This window comes from Oryzias melastigma, linkage group LG11, assembly GCF_002922805.2.
Source record: "Oryzias melastigma strain HK-1 linkage group LG11, ASM292280v2, whole genome shotgun sequence".
Lineage (NCBI taxonomy): Eukaryota > Metazoa > Chordata > Actinopteri > Beloniformes > Adrianichthyidae > Oryzias > Oryzias melastigma.
The window spans coordinates 8423639-8443225 of record NC_050522.1 but is presented as its reverse complement, the minus strand read 5'-3'; the positions used below and the strand labels follow the sequence as shown (position 1 = coordinate 8443225).

The window sequence follows — 19587 nt, the reverse complement described above, 5'->3', positions numbered from 1 at the left end:
TGTTTGTGAAATTACTCCCCTGGTGGAAGAAGGAAGACGATGCAAAGAGAAGGCAGAGGCAAAAAACGGCATTGAATATACGTCTGGAAGCATAGCTAAGGAAGCTCTCAATATATAACACTAGATTCCTGACAAGACAGGTTATCAAAAACACTCTGAAGGTGTGGAAGTTCAAACTCCATGAGCACACAACTGCTGACCCCAAAGAAAAAGTCAAGTTCTCAAAACTCCTAAAACTAGAGATGTTACATAACCTGCAATAATTCTAGCGTGAATGCTGAAAGTTGTGGCTGAAGATACCCAAGAAATTTGCATTAAATGCAGAAAATTGTCCTGAATGTTTTGATACCTAGTTTGCAGAAAGTACACAATTAGATTTTCTTGAAAAATCGTGACATTTTTAAAACGCTCAAATGCTATAAATACCAAAATATAAGCATTAGTGTCCTGATTGTGCTGAACGTTTTGATGCCAAACTTGCATAGTTTGAAGAACTTCTTTTATAGCAAAAATCACGAAATAATGTTAAAATGTGTTAATAGTATGAATACCAAAAGCACAAGCATTGGGGTCCTGAAGGTGCTGAACGTTTTGAAACCAAGCTTGCATAGGTTGCAGAAAGTACACGAACAATTTGACAAATTTAGTGAAAAAAAATCATAAAAATGGCGTAAAATGCTAAAATGCGTCAAAATTTACAAACACCAAAAGTAAAAGTATGAATGTGTTTTATGTGCTGAGCGTTTTATTACTAAAGCACAAAAATTTGCTTTTTCTTTTTTTAAATCTGAAAAATTGTGTAAAATTTTAAAATGGGAAAAAGATATAAAAGCCAAAAGTACTAGCATGATTGTCCTGAACTTGCTAAACGTTTTGATACCAAATTTGCATAATTTGAATTATGTGTTTAAAAAAAATTGCAAAGAAATGTTAGAACATGTAAATGGTAAAAATACCAACAGTACAAGCATTGGTGTCTGAATGTGCTGAACGTTTTGATGCCAAGCTTGCATAATTTGCAGGAAGTGCACAAACAATTTAAAGAATTTAGTGAAAAAAAATCATAAAAATTACATAAAACATTAAAATGTGTGAAATTTGTGAATACTAAAATACAAGCATGAATGTATTTAATTTGCTGAATGTTTAAATTCCAAGACTGTATAAGTTTGAAAAGTAAACAAAGTTTTTGAAGGATTTCAAGTTTCCCAATTCATTTTCAATGAGGCTGAAAAAATTGCATTAAGTGGAAAAAAAATCTTAAAATGCGTAAAATTTCTGAATATCAAAAATACAAGCAGGAATGTCCTTAACATGCTGAACGTTTTGATATCCACATTGCAGAAATTGCTGAAAGAGTGATTAAGTTTTAACTGGATCCTGACACAACATTCACACAGTAAAAAAGTGAACGAAAGTTTCTTGAACTTCTTGATTTGCTGCTCTAACGAGGATAAGGGAATTGAGCTTTTGTTGTACTGTAGCGTTTGCTTTAATTTCTTATGCAACAAAATTTGTTGCCTGATTCCAGAAATTTCCAAAAATTAACAATTAAAAACGCAGCATCTTATAGGTGAGGCAAAATTTAAGCGTCAATGGAGCTTTTCATAAGAAAATGTATACATAAGCATATTTTAAATACAGAAAAGTTTTGTTTCAGATGAATTCCCAGAGGATTCCAAACCTTAAAGCCCCTCTCTGCTCCTGATTTAGATCGATTTAAATAAAGAAATGCTCAGAAATGCCGTTTAAGCTTAATGTTCTTTATATTTGTCCTCATCAGAGAAATGTCACAACATGCTGAAAACACCACTTTCATTGGCGTATTAAAGATGGCCTCACCTGAATTATAAATTATCCTTATTTATTAAAAATACATTTGGCAAACCACAACATTGTCTGTTAGTTCAATCTTTATTGAAAACAGCACATCAAACTATGAAATGCTTGTTTGGAATTAGTCTTGATAAATTGATCTGTAAAACATCACAACAAATGTCAATCGATAATTGATCTTACTGCTATAAAGGTGCAAGGAACAGAAGGATCTTCACACAAAAAAGAAGTTTTAATGAGACAAGTATGTTAGATCTCTGGAAGACATCAGTTAGAATGGTCACAAATTTATCAGCCTTGAGCAAATCATCATAAAAATCAGGTATTGGCGTAATATTAGTATAATTTCCTGAAAATGCCTTTTTTTTTAATTTAGCTTCCTATTGATTTAGGAGTTGCTGTTGCCAAATTCAGCATTGCAACATTGTCGTTTTAAAGATACAGGAGGCATATTTTTAAAATTATGCAGGGAGTCTCTCCGTCAGCAAGTGGCGGCTCTCCTCACTGGAGGGGAAGAGAGCTTCTCTCAGCCGGACCATGTGACCTGCCGCCCCGGCGTGGCCACAGCTGTCCTCCACCAGTGACCTTCGGATGGGCCGGTACACTTTGTGACGCCTTTCAGAAAAAGGGAGCAAGAAATGTGTGAAAGAAGGAAAAAATGAATAAAAACAATCATGTTTTGGTCTAAAATAATATTTCTGTTTTTCTAAGATAAGATAAGGACCACTCACTTGAAGATTAGATATGCAATAAATCCAAAAATGGCCAGTAACACAGCGGCTGAAGACAGAACCACCCCAGCAGAACTGGCAGGCTTGGGAGCTTCAAGGTGCACAGGTCAAAGGTGAGAAGATAGACGTCTAACTGGACACTCAGCAGGTAGGTTTGTGTCACTAACCGGGCGGGTCCTGGGCCTTGCTGATGGTGACGATGGTGCTGGCGAGCGCCATGCTGCTGGAGTTCTCCAGGGTGATGTTGACACAGTAGGTGCCGGGTTCCAGAAACCGCCGCCTCAGATTCACCTGGCAGTCCGACGATGGTGGTACATCATCGCACATGATGTTACGCACCTGAGTGCAGCTGGGATCGGACACAATGGTGCAGGCCGAGGTGGGGATGCTGAGGATAAGAGATTGAAAGATGAAGTTGCATGATGGAGTCGTAATTTTAACTTCCCTTTAGTGAAACATTTGTGAAGTTAGTAATTAAAGCACATTGCCAAGTTTTTGAACATTGTGAAAATCTGTTAGCTAAACTTATGCTTAGTTCTGTTCAGTGTAGCTCACCAGTTTTGTGTTTTAGTAACATTGGTTGACGCTAGCTTTGAGTTGTGCTAGTTTTGGGTAACAAAACTAATTTGTTTGGAGTGGCTAGTGTTCATTGGACTGGCTAGCATTTGGTGGAGTAGCCAGCGTTCTTTGGAGTGGCTAACGTTTATTGTAGTGGCTAGCCTTCTTTCGAATGGCTAGCGTTTATTGGAGTGGCTAGCGCTCTGTGTGTGGGACTATGTGTTTCTCATTCTTTCCCTTTTCTTTGCAAGTTATCTTCCTGGGTTCAGTGAGATGGGGTTTTGTTTGTTATTTTAGCCTCGGTTCACCTGAAATCTTTTGCTTCACCTATAAGTTATGTCCTTAATTTATTTTCTTGTAAACACATTTGTTATCTTTTTCATGGAGACATTCTTTGTGTGTTTTTGTAATACCATTTTCTTAGTTCACCTAGACACAGAATGGGGCGTAACAATCTCCTACTTTACACCTAAAATATTTTCCAGCAGCACTTTGTTTTGTCTGCTCCTGAGTCACAGTGATTCGAATAAAGAAATACTCAGAAATGTAATTCAATCACCATAACATGTTAAAAATGCCATTTTCATCAGAGTGGGCCTTCAAAAACTCTAGAAGCAGACTCAGTTTTATGTAACCAGAATGTTACAAAAAGGGATTCAGACTCAGAACGTACATAAGATAGTAAAAATGCACAATTAGAGAAAAACATTTTTAGAAAATGTATTAAAACTTTAACTGTCAATTAAAGGAAACCATTTGTTTAAAAAAAAAATGAGGAGAATTTGGTCAACTTGTGCCTTGTTTCCACGGACCGATACACACCTGCCCAAACATTTGACCATGAAGTTGACCTCAGTGTTGGTCACTCTGGCAGCAGACACGTCCACAATGCGACTGTTTGGCCAGCTCTTCAGCGGGTGCTTTGGCTCTGTGAACAACAGAATGGTCTGATTCAACTCAAGGCCCCAAATCCACCCAAGTCACTTTACGAAGAAGTCAAAAGACTGGTGTTAGAATGATTTCAAAAACACGTTTTCCAAGTGATTCTACAGCTTGATTGATTTGTTATAAAGATTGCGATTACTAATTATAGTGTGATGTGGGGAAATTTTATTACACTAAAACATAACCTAAGGAGAGATTTAACAAAACAAGACATGATAACCTAATGTCATCCTCACTCTCACTGTATTTCTGTGTACTTGTTTCCCATGGAATAATCAAATGAAAACTACTGAAACTACTAAGATTTAAATCTGTAAACCAGTATCTGTAAAATCACATAGATACTGCTTCAACCTACAAACTGTCAACGTCCAGCAACCATCTGACACAGAATTTCATTTTCAAACAGCAGGACATCGAATGGAAATGTCTGCTTACCAACGATGGTGATGTTTCCTGTGAAGGTCCCGTAGGCATACCGTAAACACTGATTGCAGTTGAGTCGCCTGGTGCGCAGCCACGGCATGGTGGTGGAGATGGACTCAGTGGGGGGTAGGGGCTCCGTGGTGGGCAGCTCAGTGGTCATGGAAGCGGTGGAGGAAGAGAGAGAGGGCTGGCTGGTGCTTTGGAGAGCTGGAAGGGATGAGTTCTATGTTCAAGCTTTGTGTCAACCAATTACTGACACTACAACTGATGAGCTCACCTGTAGAGGTCCTTGTCTTAGTTGTTACAACGTGACTGGCAGGAGGAGTGGTTGGAGTGTCTAGAAGAAAAAGAAAAAACAGTTTTGAGATCATTTCAGAGGTTTACTGAGAAAAAAACTCTGTTCAGAGACAGAAAAGTGGCACATATGCTGTATTTCTGTAACTCACCTTATCTGACGATTTAATTCAACAGTTAAAAAAACTTTAAACTAAACATAAATTAAAGTCCCACTCCTTAATTTTACAAGATTAAGTTGAAGTTGTGCAAAATTGGATATTTTAGGTCACAGAAAAAAATTTGGCTCAAATTTTCTAAACTTAGTAGGGTGATCAACTTTATTCTTTCATGGCCATTCCTTCAGAACGCTCTTACATTCTTTACGCTCACTCAAAAACCACCCTATTCTGTCCTTGAGCTCAAATCCTGACTTGACTTAGCTATATCTTGAATCACTTGGTCTGTATTCAGGCTGCCGTCAAACAGACATTTCTGTTATGAACCAAAGCTTGTAAACAAAACCATATGACTAAAGATCTCTTCAGTCAGTGGCCAGGAATTAGGGCGGGGCAAATTGACGGTGGCCTATTTTGTCCAGTTGTTCCACTCCAAGCACAGAGCCCATTCAGACTGGGGAGACTCAGGGTGAACGGAGCTCAATCTGACAAATGGAACCCCATATAGCCCAGCCTCAGCCAGACGCCACCTTCAGTGACCCTCTACTTTTGCAAAAACCTAAGAATACATTTCCAGTGAACAGATACATCTGATTCTAACGGCCTTCCAACATAACACATAACATCTGTGTGGGTCTGTAAGTTTAGTACCTGTGTGAGGTGGCGCCGAGGTGGCAGACGCCGGGGGACACTCAACAGGAAAGGCGGCCTCCACCACCAGCTTCACACTCATCTTCCCCAGCGACGTGTAGGTGTGCGTGGTCAGCTCTCGGTGTGTCACCAGCTGGTTGCCGTCTCTGAAATCCCAGATGTAGTCGATGGCCACTGCAGTTTTCAGGTAGTTGCTGGGGTCGTGAAGGTGAACTGCGAAGACCACGTCCTCGCCACGGACGAACACGTTCGCAGACTGGTTAACCGCAGACTTTTGGGAGATGTCGACCGCCACTGGGATCTTATCTGTTTGAGAAGGAATGAATGAACAACTGTCCTGCTGGTCTTTGATGGTTGAACACGTTTACCTGTTATGTAATAGACGCTGTTGTCGGTAGTGAGAGGGCTGTACTTCCTGCGCTCCCGCTGCCTGTAGACCAAAACCTCCATGACTTCAGCTCCCAGAGGGATGTTGGTGGTGTTGATGGTCACGCTGGAAGAGGAACCATCACATGTTTCGTAGTACTGACCTGGAGACAAAAGAGAAGACAGGTGATGTAGGTTGTAGTTTTCCTCCATGTTTACCTGCCGGTGCTCCTCTTTACTAACCCATCGTGTGCCAAACGTAGACGTAGCTCTTGTGCCTCCAGTCGTTGCTCTGAGGGAAGGGTTTGCCATCGGGGAAAACATTACATTTACTTTTGTCAATGCACTTTCCGAAGCCATAGTCGTCCAACCAGGACGTCCAGTTGTAGACGTAACCGGAGCGAACTTGTCCATTTGCTGTCCCAAAGGAAGAAAAGGTTGTCACTTAAGAACAAAGCCAGTTTGATGATTCTTGCAAGTTCTTGCAACTTATTTGCAGGTGTTTTGTGGAAGTGTGCTGTGATGCCATTGACTGTAAACTGAGAACTGGACATCACCCATTGAAAATGACTTGTTTCCAGCTCCAACAAAATTAAGTTAATTAAGTTGCCATTTTTCCACAATATGGATGTCGCCATTTGGAGTTGAACAACGCCAGTAAGCAGAGATTGGTCCGGGTCAGTCTGACGCCTGGTTCACACTGGAGACGGAAGCGCTGCGAAGCAGCTTGGAACATAGGACGGTTCCATTTGGCGCCCTTGTTAACCTATGATCTAATTTGTGGGCAAGTGATCCGCATCAATTCTAGCAGGAAGTTATTTCAAGATACATGAGAAAATCTGGTTTAATTTCAAAATAAAACCAATTTTTCACAATAAAACACCATGATTGACAAATGCGATCATGTTTTTGTATCTAAACAGATGAAAATAAACATACAATCACAACACACACTTCCCTCTATGTGTCTCATCAAAGATAAATGTAAGAAGTGTAGGCCTACTAACTACTTGCTTCTTCTTAGCAGAAACATGGGGTAATATTTTAGGTTATGAACTTACCCATGATGGCAAAAACAACAAAGCTCTAGCAGAAGCGCCTGTGGACTGTCGCGGGAAAAGTGTGCAGGAGAGAGTGGACTCTGCTCCGCGTCCAGTGTGAACCCAGCGTGAGTCATTGCTCATGTGAAAACCATTTCCACCAATCTGGACGGGACTGTCAATAAGATGTCCAAAGTGAGGCCACCTACTTTTTTTTTAAAGCATCTGTTTGTTCAGTTTATAACTTAAAGAAAAAAATATAAATAAAAACCTAAATTTTTTTAAATACTTCTTGCAAGAATGGTTATTCTGACTGAGTAATAATTCCTTAAGTCTATGGGATTTTGGCTTTTTAGGCCCAGCTTTTTGAGGGTTGGGGTCACTCTCCAGTTCTCATGTACAGTCGATGTGTGATGGTCTGGCCTGACTTCCTGGCAGCACCTGAAGCCTCCAGCTCCGTACCATCCTCACAGTGCTCATCCCACACAAGGTCTCCGTTATCATCCTCCTTCTGGCAGGGAGGATACTCCAGCTTGGCCGTGAAGGTGATGCACGAGCCGTTGAGAGCCGGACTGTCACTGGTCAGGCGGACGTTGGGTTTACCTTTACCAGAGAGAAGGAAACAGCCAATGAGTAAAAAGAAAAAAACGTGCCAGCAGGTGCAGCACAGACTTGAACTGACTCATTTACCTCTGTGATGCATGAGCTCTCTCGGGTTTGAGCCCAGCGGGGGATAGAGGTAATCGTCCCATGGATTGGTGTCAGGGTCCCATCCGGGAATAGGAGGAATCGGAAATGGAAGCTCCCTTGTTAAAGAGTGTTTGTGGGAAAACATGTCTCCATATGCTGGAGGGAGAGAGAGCAGGAACTTATTTGAAAGACAAAATACTTCATTATGATTGTTATTATTATTATTATTATTATTATTGTTATAAAATTTAGCAAAAAACAGGTTTACTCTGGATAGACACAAATAACAAGTGTATGGAGCTAGATTGGGCCAAATTATTTGAAGCTCAAAATTTTTTTTTTTTTTTAAATATTGGTGATTGGCCAAAAAAAAGTTAAATATCCAAAACTTTTTGCAATTCTAAAATAAACTTAATTTTTTTCTGCTTCAAATTTTCCTATTTTTATAGGTTTTGAAAACTCAAAAATTCAATTTCAAAGCATTTTTTTCAGATTCAAAATTTTTTTTTCACTTTCATCTCTTTTTTTTCCTCAAAATTTCAGTTTCAAAACCTTTGGCCCCGTTGTGGAGGGGTGGGGCAAACACGAAGGACCAATCAAAATCGATGAGGGTGATAACTTCAGTCTCTGTACATTCACTGACTCAGAGAGCTGTGATAATTACACTCAGAAAATGTCTGTATTGTCTGTACAATCGTAGTCTGAAGTTGTCCCAAGACAGGTGTAAAAAGCAGAGTTTTATCGCGTACAAACCGCTCGTCTTAGACACCGTTCAAGCCGTTCTGTCTTGTTGTTACACGCAGGCATCAAAAATGTCCTTAAGCTTGGATTAAATGGCTAAAACACCGTTCAAGCTCCAGTTCGAAAACAAACAACAATAAAAGAGTTGAAACTGAAAAAAACTTTCGAAATTTAATTTTTGAGTTTTGAAACCTTAAAAAAATTACCATTTGAAGCTGAACATAGTTATGTTTATTTTAGAATCACAAAAAGTTTAGGAAATTCTACATTTTTTGGCCAAACACCAATATTTTTGTAAGTTGTTTTGTCAATTTTGGACTCAATTTAGCTCCATACATTTAGGTGTCAACATTTATAATTTTCCACCTGAGAACTGAAAAAAAGACTATTTTCTTGCAATGATTATTTTTCTAATCTTAAATATATTTTAAAAAGAACTGTTATCTTATCGTCCAATCACATGATTGTGTGATTCTGTGTAGTAAAAAAGTAATTTGATTAAAGTAACTTTGAAATCTTTAGGTGCACTAAAAGACATTTCATGAAACACTGTTTCAATAAAAGTATATTAAACATTTTTATTAGTATTTTTTTTAAATGTGTGCAGACTTGTTCCAACTTCATATATGTATTATGAAATGTATATTTTCAAAATAAATACATTTCTCTATTTCAAATTTTCAAAAGTTTATGAAGCACAGAGTCAATCACAAAATATTCCAACAGTGGTGACATCCATATAATTTAAGAAGTATAATCTTGTGCACAACCCCTCTCATAAAAACACATTTTCACCAAAACCAAATAAAAAATCACTGATCCACATATAAGTTGTAGGAAATTGCTTCTTCCATTTAAGAAAAATAGTCTTTTGCCGATAAGGTCATCAAAATATTTTATGGACTGTCGTTGAGATTAATTGATTAAATTAAGCCAAATATTGCTGGAATTATAAAAGATTTTAGGCCTGCATGTGTAGAACATCTGAGAATACAAAGAATTTTGATCACCAAATGTTATTATATTTTATTTCAACTCTTATATTGCTTCTTTTTACATGTTTATGGAGCTAATTTAAGGCCAAGATTAGTTAAAACCCAAATAAAACAAATACAAAAAAATATTGTTGTTTGGCCAACACATTTTTAAAAGGGTTGGGTGTTTTGCTATTCTGAAATAAACTTCTTATTTTCCAGAGTATAAGTTGCATCAGAGTCCAAGTCACAAGAGCAAAAAATGTGTAATCAAGAAGAAGAAAACCATATACAAGTCATTCTGGAGTATAAGTCGCACTTTTAGGAGAAAATTCTGACGTTTCAGAACAAATCCGCCGAGTCCAGCATAGCTAAAATAAATAATTAAATTCAATAATACAAATATTTTGATCTGTATCAGAAAAATATCACAGTTTAAGAGGAAAATGATCAGATTATCTTCCATGTTTGTTTTAGATGACACTTCTTCTGGAGCAAATGCTTCAGATGCAGCGCCCTCTAGTGGCTGTTAGCTAAAACAACCATTAAAAGACAACCAGTGTTTACTGAAAAAAACTCGAATATATGAGCCTATTGATGTCTTAAAAAACACAAGTTCCTGCTGAGGATAAGTTGCACCCCTTGCTAAACTATGAAAAAACTTATACTCTGGAAATATGGTAATTATTTCCAGCTCCAAATGTTCAATTTTTGGCTTTAAAACTCAAAATTTCAATTTCAATTTTTTTTTCAGTTTTCATCCTTTTTTTTCCACTTTAATTTTTTTTTTTTTTTTAAATCTGAAAATGTTGGCCATAACTTACCTCCATACAATTTTGTTTAATGTTATTCTTTATTATAAAAAAGAAGAAAAAAAAGAAAAAAGAGATCATTATAAACAGAATAGATTGCAGAGGTGTGCTGGTGTGAAATAATATAAATTAAATATATTATAAATTTATATTATGAATTACAATATAAATTAAATACCCACCCCTCCGGATTTAATGAGCATTTGCTCCTGTTTTCTTTGAACAAACTTTAACTGAATAAAATCCTAATTGCTTCAGTGATAGAACTCCAAACAGGCTTGAAATATAATTTAAATCATGGTTCAACAGATTATTTTTAATCTTTTATTTTGTTTTAAGAACCAAATGATACAAATGAACAATTTTCCGTGACTCCAAATGAGGAGAGTCCTCTCTGTGGAGGTTGGACAGCAGCTTCAGCTTCACCTCTTTAATTGGGTTCATGGGACTCTGACTAGAGACAACTTATGACTTTCTATTGCAAATATCGATGCATAATAAACGCAAAAACACATTTGTCTTGGAAAAACTTATACACATATCTGCATTAGTAATCACTATTATTATCAAAGTTGCAGTTAAAACCCTTAAAATAGTGAACAACACTCATTTTTGGTTCCATTTTAATTCAATTTATGTTTTTTACCTAATTTTTGAATTAAAATAACCCAGAAAAAAGTTTTTACCTCATAGTTGGGGGATTTCTGCTGTTAGTGTGTGGGAGCATCACTTACTTCTGCGTCCTTCGGTTGGATGAACGGTGCAGCAGGCGCACAGCAGGACAAACAGAGGCGGAATTACGCGCATGTTTGCAGCTCCAGGGGGAAAATTCTTGAGAAAAAGAGACTAATGGAGGTCGAACTCCTTCTCTCGACAGCCTGTCCTCTCCTCGAGCCTGCGCCTTAAATGTATTGTGACTCCACTGAGCGCACAAACATGTGATCCCTCCAAACGAGGAGCATCTCGTCACCTATTAGAGGATGCGAGAAGCTTATCGCTGATGCGCATGCTCATTTGCCTCTTTTCTCTCTCAAAATAATAACTCTTAGTTCAGAAATCTTTCTCTAACATCATATTCTTGAACAACTTTTATTGTAATTCCAAACGTAAAAACTCTGTATCTTACGTTTGAGAAATATTAGAATAAATGTGATTATTTGACCTTTGCTTGCGATTTTTGTGCTACATTCTGGATGTTGAAGCGTGACAGACAGCTGATGACACGTCTGAATGATTTGGCGTTTTTTGGCCCCCGCGTGGATCAGCGGTCACTGCGCACAAACTCAGAGGTGCACGCACAGTTGCGCAAATCTGCGCGGGCCAAAAGCAGAAGGAAAGGGGGGAGAGGGACGTGCAGCGGGGGTCAGATTGTTTTCAACACCACCCAGCATGTGATTGCTGCTCCGCGGGTTCTTTTAGTGTCACAAGGGCGCTTGGGAAATGGCGGCAAAAGGGCTCCTAAGTGTAAACCGGAAACAAACAGACACTCCAAAAAATGGAAAAATAAGCAGCTGATCGGAAAGTTTTGACGCTGCAAAGTCAGCTTGATCAAAAGAAAGAAATGAATGAAGTGATGGACAGTTTACCCCTCTATGATGGCTCTATATGGATGAAGAACAAGTAAAAAGTAACTCAAACTTTATTCAGCTCATTCATTAACAGTTGATGGACAGCAGGCCTTCATAATAGAAGTCGAACTTAAACATTTTTGACAGATTTCTGTGCGTTCTGAACCACAGGAAATCCATTTGAGGTCAGTAAACAGAACCAGAACCAAAAACTAAGGAGATTATAAGATATTTTGGGTTTGGTTCAAAGAATACGATAAGAGTCACTCGTCTGATTTAATTTCTAACAAGGTGGACCACAAACAATAAAACAAACGTCAGATTTTTAAAATCATTGCTGACATTACAACACAATTCAAATAATACAGTGTGTGGCACGAAATGTCTTTTATTTTGAAAGGAAGTCATTTGACCAATATCAAAAAGTTATAAACTATTATTTTTATTATTATTATTTTAAAACAATATACTCTCAAAGAGACCATTTCATCATGTTTATCATGAATTCATCCATCCTTCCCTCCTTCCTCCCTTCCTTCCTTTCCATCCATCCATCCATCCATCCACCCATCCACCCTTCCTTCCTTCCCAATTCTTCTTTCCCTCTAAACCAATATGAAAAAGTTATAAACTATTTAATATTTTTGAAACAAGGCTATACTATTTCATTTATGTCCATAATCACAGAAACATTAAATATCAGTCAGTGTTTTCTGGTTTTCTGGTTGTTGTCAGTAGAGCTCTCTCACACGCTGAAGCCTATGGAGACATATGTGATAAAGATTCGCTAAAATTGAGTATTTACATTTATTTGAGCACGTGCGACCACATACACAATAAAAAAAACGTGTTAAAAAAACAAGAGAACATTAAAATATATAAAAATTATTTTCCACTGTGTCTTCTGAACAAGTTTATTGAACATTTGTTGGACTAATGACGTGTCTGCTATGTGGAGCTGCAATACCACATGTGTCCAGTAGAGGGAGGCACTCCTCCGCAGATTGTCGTTGATCTCTCCACCTTGAATAAATACTAACTTTCTTGGAGTTGAAAGATGACACAAGTTATTTTGACCTTTTTATTTGCTCATTTATGTGAGGGGTGGGGGTTACACCAGAAAAATGAATGGAATAGAGATCTTTGCGCAGCCACGTTAATGCTTTGGTTTATTTGTTGCTGTCGTGCATTCTCAAAGTTCTCGCTTGGAATAAATCGTTGCAGCGCTGTAAAAACATTCCCATAGAGTGCGTGTGTGTATTTGCGCGCGCGCAGGCACGGATGTGTGAGTGCATGAACTTTTTTTCTCTAAATGTGTCTGGTGTGGAAACTTCTGTGTGTGTTTTGGCAGCGCGCAGCAACAATCCTCTCCAAAATCTTTACGCACCAACTTCTCCCTCATCTGCAGCGCCTCTCTTTCATTTCCAACCTTTCCTCCACCTCCATCCCGCTCTCCCTTAACTTCTCATTGTCCCTTCAGGCCGTCTGATCCCCTTTACTCCCCAGAGCATAATCACAATGATCAAAGCCCGGCTCTCCCTGTCATCCAGAGAATTGGAAGGAGAGCTTCGAACGCGCAACGGGGGGGAAGAGTGATAACAACCACTTAGAACAGCAAAGTCAGTCCCTGGCCAGTTTGGAAACTGGAATTTGACGGCTCAGACGGCAGACTCGTGGAAGGGAACAGGGTGTCAGAGAGAAAAGAAGCGAGGATCGCCGCCAGCTGGCCGAGAAGAGCGCCCTCATGTTCGACCCGCCTGCGCCAACACAAACCGCAGGAAATCTGTAAAAAAAATCTGGCGTTCTTCTGACTTATACAAAACATGTTTTTGTCGCTGGGGCATTTGTTCTGTTAAAAACATGCAATTTGTGAAGTTTAAAACCGTTTCTTGCACATCCAAGCAGCACAAACAGGAGCTGGAAGAGTTTATAATGCTGTGGAGCTGCTGAGGCTCCAGCAGAGGGATCGGCAGGTGGATGGAGCAGGAGCTCCTCTCAGCCAAAGGGAAAATTAGCGCAGGCTTTAGGACCGCGGGTTGAAAACTCCACAACTCAAAGGTGCGCGCCCGAGTTCTTTTGGAGTCCAGATGACGCACGCGTAACAGCAGGAAGGATTTGGAAAATTATTGTTGAGGTTTTTTTTACTCTAATGAAATGCAATCGACTCCCGCATTGATCCAAAACGAACATTTCCGGTGGAAATGTGCGCCTTTTGCAGCATGAAGCTCCGCAGGAGGGCTGCGGCTGTGCGCAGGAGGATGCACTGCCTCTGGCTGCTGCTGCTGGGGCTCGCGCTGGCAATGCTGGCGACGTCCGGGTTTCTCAATCAGGACCAGGACCTTCACGCAGCTGACCCTTCCCGCCGCCCCCTCCAGCGGCTTCCCGGTCCACCGGAGCTGGAAGTCATCGTGGACTCCCTCGACCTAGCTTTGGAGCTTGGTGAAGACTTGGCTCCGCTGAAATCCCTGCAGGAGGACCAGCTGTTGTTCGTCTTCCCCTCCGCGCACGGCTCCAGGACGCAGCCGCAGAGCAAACGGAGCTACAAGATGCTCATGCGCGGAACTTTTAAGGACGCGGCGACTCCAGGACCAGCGCGGCTGCGCGCGGGAAGCCTGCAGCGGGAGATGGAGCAGGCTTCCGTTCAGAGACACGGCTTCAACGAGGCGCTCAGCGAGACCATCTCACTGCATCGGAGGCTCCCCGAGGCGCGCCATCCCGAGTGAGCGCGTGAGAGCGCATGTCTGCACAAAGTTTCTTCCATACAAGTATAGAAAGTATCGATAGATTTAACTTATAGCTGTTTACAACTGCACAGATGTTTTGGGGAGAAGTACAGCGAGTCGTTGCCTTCAGCCAGCGTCATCATCTGTTTCCACGAGGAGCCCTGGTCCACGCTCATGCGCACTGTGCACAGTGTGCTGGACACAACTCCCAAACAGTTTCTGCAGGAAGTCCTGCTGGTGGACGACCAAAGCCAGAGCCGTGAGTCCTTCCTTCCTTCCTTCCTTCCTTTCTTCCTTTCTTCCTTCCTTCCTTCCTTCCTTCCTTCCTTCCTTCCTTCCTTCCTTCCTTCCTTCCTTCCTTCCTTCCTTCCTTCCTTCCTTCCTTCCTTCCTTCCTTCCATCCATCCATCCTCCATCCTTCCCTCCTTTCCTTCCTGTCCTTTCTTCCTTTATTCCTTCAGTCCTCCTTTCCTTTCTTCCTTCCTTCATCCCAACCCTCCTTCCTTCAGTCCTTCCTTTCCTTCTGTCCTTCCTTCCTTTCTTCCTTCCTTTTTTCCTGACTTCTTTTGGTCCTTCCTTCCTTTCCTTCCCTCCTTCATTTCTTCCTTCCTTCGGTCCTTCCTCCCTTTCCTTCCTTCCATCCTTCCTTCCTTCCTTCCTTCCTCCCTTTTCTTCCTTCCATCCTTCCATCCTTCCTTCCTTCCCTCCTTCCTTCCTTCCCTTCCTTCCTTCCTTTCCTTCCTTCCCGCTTTCATTTCCTCTTCACCATCCATCCATCCATCCATCCATCCATCCATCCATCCATCCATCCATCCATCCATCCATCCATCCATCCATCCTTCCATCCATCCATCCATCCATCACATGGATTGTTTCTCTGCTTCCTCGTAGGTCACCTGAAGGTCAGACTGGGCAGCTATGTGTCTGAACTCGAAGGGGTTCGTTTGATTCGCAGCACCAGGCGCCTCGGTGTAGGCGGCTGCCGTACAATGGCGGCTGCAAAGGCCAAAGGGGAGGTTCTGGTGTTCATGGATTCCCACTGTGAGTGCCAGGAGGGCTGGCTAGAGCCTCTGCTGGAGAGAGTTGCACAGGACAGGTGAGTATTTCAGTAATGAACGTTTTGTGAGGGAGTATTTATCTTCTTATTCTTACAGTATTTTTCTACTGTTTACCATGTCTGCCACCTACAGTTGTGTGTTTTGAACACAGAAGCCCAATATGTGTGCGTGCATAGAGTTTTTAATATAAGTGGTTGGTTGAGCAAGCGTTGTGGAGAGTGGTGTGAACGTAGCTTTATGCTAGTAGTTGCACCCTACAAATTGTATATCATGATATCAATTATTTACAGTTATTATTTATATCACAATTACATATCTTTTCAGTTATTCTCTGAAAAAAATGTCATAGCTTACTTTTCTGAATATTTTAAGTTACAGATGACTGAATATTTACAACTGAAAAACAAACCTTTTAGTTCAGCAATATAAATCAATTAGAACAGACATGGATGACAGACAGCAGACTTCACATTTGTTCCAAAAGTCGAAGGAATTTAAACTGATTTTTTTTTTAAATATCAATATATCCGATCAATATAATGTGATCAACAGTTTCTGAGTATAACACATTTTTGTACAAAATGCCACTGGAATTACATCAGTCAACCGCTGAAGAGTTACCAAAATAATATAAGCACAGAGCTAAAACTCAATTGTTAAAGCTAACTTTTTCTTCTTTTTTTCAGAGCTTATGTCAGTGAGCAGAACTTCCGTCTCATTTTTTGAATTGAAAGAAAATCTCTCACTAGTTTTACTTTGAAAACAGGAAGTTTCACTGACACTTTATTTTGAAGATTTGCTTATTTCCAGTGACAGTAGCGCGGCACAATTGACTTTGTTTTAGTTCATAAATAAAATCCAACATTATTCTGTTTTTCAGAGCAATAAATACTATATTTATAAAGATCGTGAATCAGCGATCTTGGACATCGTGAATAGTTATACTCAAAATTTCGGGAGCAGATCGCAAGAATCCGAGTACACAGATACTTGGTACAGCCGAGTCCGTGATTGGTCAAAGTTCAACTGGTATAACTGTCAACGTGTGTTCAATTGCCATAAATGATCGTAGGAGAATTTCAAACCTAGCATGTTTCCATAGACCTTTCAGTGGAAATGGTTGCTTGAATGCATGTTGCATGTGAACGCAGCTTTATTCAACAACTTCTGTAAGAAGTGAGAGGATCTCAGTAGTCCGCCCTCATTTGTCAAGCATCAAATCAGAGAGTTGAGATGTGAAGCGTTCAGTCCTTTACTCTCATGATCTGTCTGTGGCCTGGATCTGAGGCTGCCTGCAGCGTGGCTCTAATTAGAGCAGGTAATTAGGCTGAACTCTGAGGCCTGGAATCTGCTGCAGCTCCGTTCTGTCTGAGACTCCGCTGTTTCCTTTTCTAATCTCCTCATCCTGTTTCCTGTTAGCATCCTATCGTAGCCCATATTTGTTAACTTCAAAAAGCACGTGTGAACCAGAGCTTGAGTTCAAAGCCTTACTCACACTCAGACAATTGTATAAAAATAGACGTTGAGTTTTTAGTCCATGCTGCACACAGATGTTGAAAAGTGGAAGATCTGAGAGTGTTGTCTCTCCACAGGAGCAGAGTGGTGTCTCCGATTATGGACGTGATCGACTGGCAGACGTTTCAGTTTAACATCACCCAGTGGCCCGTCAGGGGAGTTTTTGACTGGAGACTCGACTTTTACTGGGAGTCAAATCCTCAACTGCAAGATTTCCATCCAGAAGAACCTGTTTTACCTTTACAGTGAGTTTACAGCTTCCTGAGTAAAGCGATCAGGAACCAAATTTGACAAAGTTTTTGATAATGTTGAAAAGGTTTGATTTTTGTGTAGGAGCCCAGCTTTGGGAGGCAGCGTTTTGGCCATCGACAGAAATTTTTTTCAAAGTGTGGGAGCGTACGACCCCGGGATGGTGCTGTGGGGGGCGGAACAAATCGAGCTGTCAATCAGGGTAATTACCAGCTCATCTAATGACAGCACCAGCAGCTCCTGCTGCTCCCAGTGATGCACAAACTGACTGCAGACAGTGACAGTGAGAGGCATTTCTGAATGGCCTCAAAAATGCTGTGGTCTCTGTGTGTGGTTTTGGCTCATCGATGAATAGAAATTGAAAATAAAATCTTACCATTTAGGGCACAAAGCTGAGATGTTTGTCACAAAACAATGTACTTCTTGTTTTTTGGGAATCTATGAAAAAAAGCATTTATGTGAGACGGAAACAGACCTCTAGAAAGAAGTGGATAATTCACAAAAATGGGTCAAACTGAGATAAATAAAATATTGAATTGATTGAATATTGATTAAAACACACAAAGAAGACATTTGTCAAGAATTTATATTTTACTTTTATGTTAGTGAGATTTCTTTATGCATTGCAAACGTATTTAAGTATTACGACTTAAAAAGTTCAAAGTCCCAATAGTTTTAAATTTGTTCTTCGTTTTTAAAGGTTACCAAACCCTAAACCAACTTTTTTTGGCTGTTGACCTCTATAAATGGGGTTTTAAAAGTGTTGTTTGTTGGTCATTGACACATTTTTGACAAATTAAAATAAAATTGTTTAATTCTTGAAAATAGAGTCAAAAACCGTTTGTGTGCTGCCCCCTACAGGTTGAATTGAGGTATTACGGTTGAATATTGTGATTGGTCAAACCATGTAAGTTTCAGAAGTTTGACATCATGATCTGCAGCACCAGTAATGATAACAGTCCTGCCCCCAAGTCCCACCCCTCTGACTGGATTTTCAAATTTCAGCTGTGGGTGGAGTCAAACCTCCTTCCTTGTTTGGTTACCCGTTAACCCGTCCCTTGGAGGAGGGGTGAGCTGCTGATACAGCTGCGCTTGAGAAGCATTTGGTGGTTTAACCCCTCAATCCAACCCCTTAATGCTGAGTGTCAAACAGGAAGGCACTGGGTCCCATTTTTAGGCCCCATTCTTCCCTTCACCTTCATTTTTCCGTCCCAAAGAAAAGTTATGAAAATGTAGTTTCTCATATTTTGGACCTCAGTTTCGTTCGATGACGTCACCATCTAAGCATCCGCTAGCGTTAGCGCGGAGCTTCCAGCGCTTAAATATGCATAACAACAGTAGTTTTATAACTTTAAAAAGGTCATTCTACAACAAAAAGTCATGACTTACATCTAAATGTAAACGTCTGTGGATCAGAGCACATCCACGTGAAGAAAAAGCTTCTCAGCGCAATGCGGTTTGCCCTCGCGGTGGAGGACTCTAGGATTCTGTCTCTCCGTTTGGAGGGTTGGATTTAAAACTACATTTCCCAGACGACACACTTACACTGCTCCTTCAAATGGAGGGAAAGAAGGGGAGAAGTTGGATTGGGCCTTGGAAAAATTCAACAAGAATTTGAACTCATGACCTTCTAGTCTCAGGGCGGACACTCTACCACAGGGCCACTGAGCTGGTCTATTAATCAGCGATTCACTGAACTAAGACAGTAAAACTAAGCTAAATAAACATGCTGTCAGAAGAAGCAGAAGCTGAAGTAGTCTCCTAAAGTTTAAGAAGTGAGGAGAATTCCTTTCATTTTTTCTTCTTTAGTCAAGACTAATCGACTATTGAAATAGTCGCCGACTAATTTAATAGTCAGTTGTTTTTTTATGGCGTCTACCATTGTGTTTGAAACAGGAATTTCAAGGGAGACTCGGGTATGATAACAACACACCAATGGAGCTTGAAAGTGCAAAACATTAAAATAAACATTAAAATGACCAATAGGCAAGGCGTAGATGAGTCATTGTTTCTCCCCACTCCTTTTCAAGCAAGCAATCAAACTCTACTTGACTTTGGTTAATAATTACGATATTTAATGAATCAAAAGTGACTTAAGTGTGTGTGTCTTTGTTTTTGTTTGCTTTCTTTTTTTTTCTAATCAATGCATTTCATTTTTTCTGTGATGAGTTTGAAATATTTTACCTGTATTTTTCACAATCTATGCTTGAAATAACCCAAACAACCAACCAACCCAACCCAAACCCAACCCA

The 19587-nt window shown here is 40.1% G+C and overlaps 2 protein-coding genes across 3 annotated transcripts in view; one reads left to right on the top strand and one right to left on the bottom strand.

Moving 5' to 3' along the window:
- Positions 1 to 1895: 1895 nt before the first annotated feature.
- Positions 1896 to 11181, bottom strand: gpnmb (glycoprotein (transmembrane) nmb). Of its 2 annotated transcripts, none has more exons than XM_024294191.2 (12): positions 10957 to 11181; positions 7696 to 7851; positions 7447 to 7608; positions 6209 to 6382; positions 5968 to 6129; positions 5600 to 5905; positions 4774 to 4833; positions 4509 to 4703; positions 3948 to 4053; positions 2735 to 2955; positions 2568 to 2658; positions 1896 to 2451 (listed from the first exon to the last, which is right to left on the bottom strand). In XM_024294191.2, the coding sequence occupies exons 1-12, from the start codon at positions 11027 to 11029 to the stop codon at positions 2298 to 2300; spliced, it is 1860 nt and encodes a 619-aa protein (XP_024149959.1). In that variant the 5' UTR covers positions 11030 to 11181; the 3' UTR covers positions 1896 to 2297. The 2 variants fall into 2 exon arrangements, with proteins under 2 accessions (XP_024149959.1, XP_024149963.1); XM_024294195.2 differs by having other exon boundaries at positions 7468 to 7608.
- Positions 11182 to 13127: 1946 nt separating this feature from the next.
- The window catches only part of LOC112136456 (polypeptide N-acetylgalactosaminyltransferase 15), an 8393-nt gene continuing 1933 nt past the window's right edge, over positions 13128 to 19587 (top strand). The window contains exons 1-5 of the mRNA XM_024258167.2: positions 13128 to 14509; positions 14606 to 14772; positions 15405 to 15609; positions 17164 to 17331; positions 17420 to 17537. Coding sequence (XP_024113935.1) covers positions 13992 to 14509; positions 14606 to 14772; positions 15405 to 15609; positions 17164 to 17331; positions 17420 to 17537 — 1176 coding nt within the window. The 5' untranslated portion in view covers positions 13128 to 13991. The remainder of the gene's footprint in view (positions 14510 to 14605; positions 14773 to 15404; positions 15610 to 17163; positions 17332 to 17419; positions 17538 to 19587) is intronic.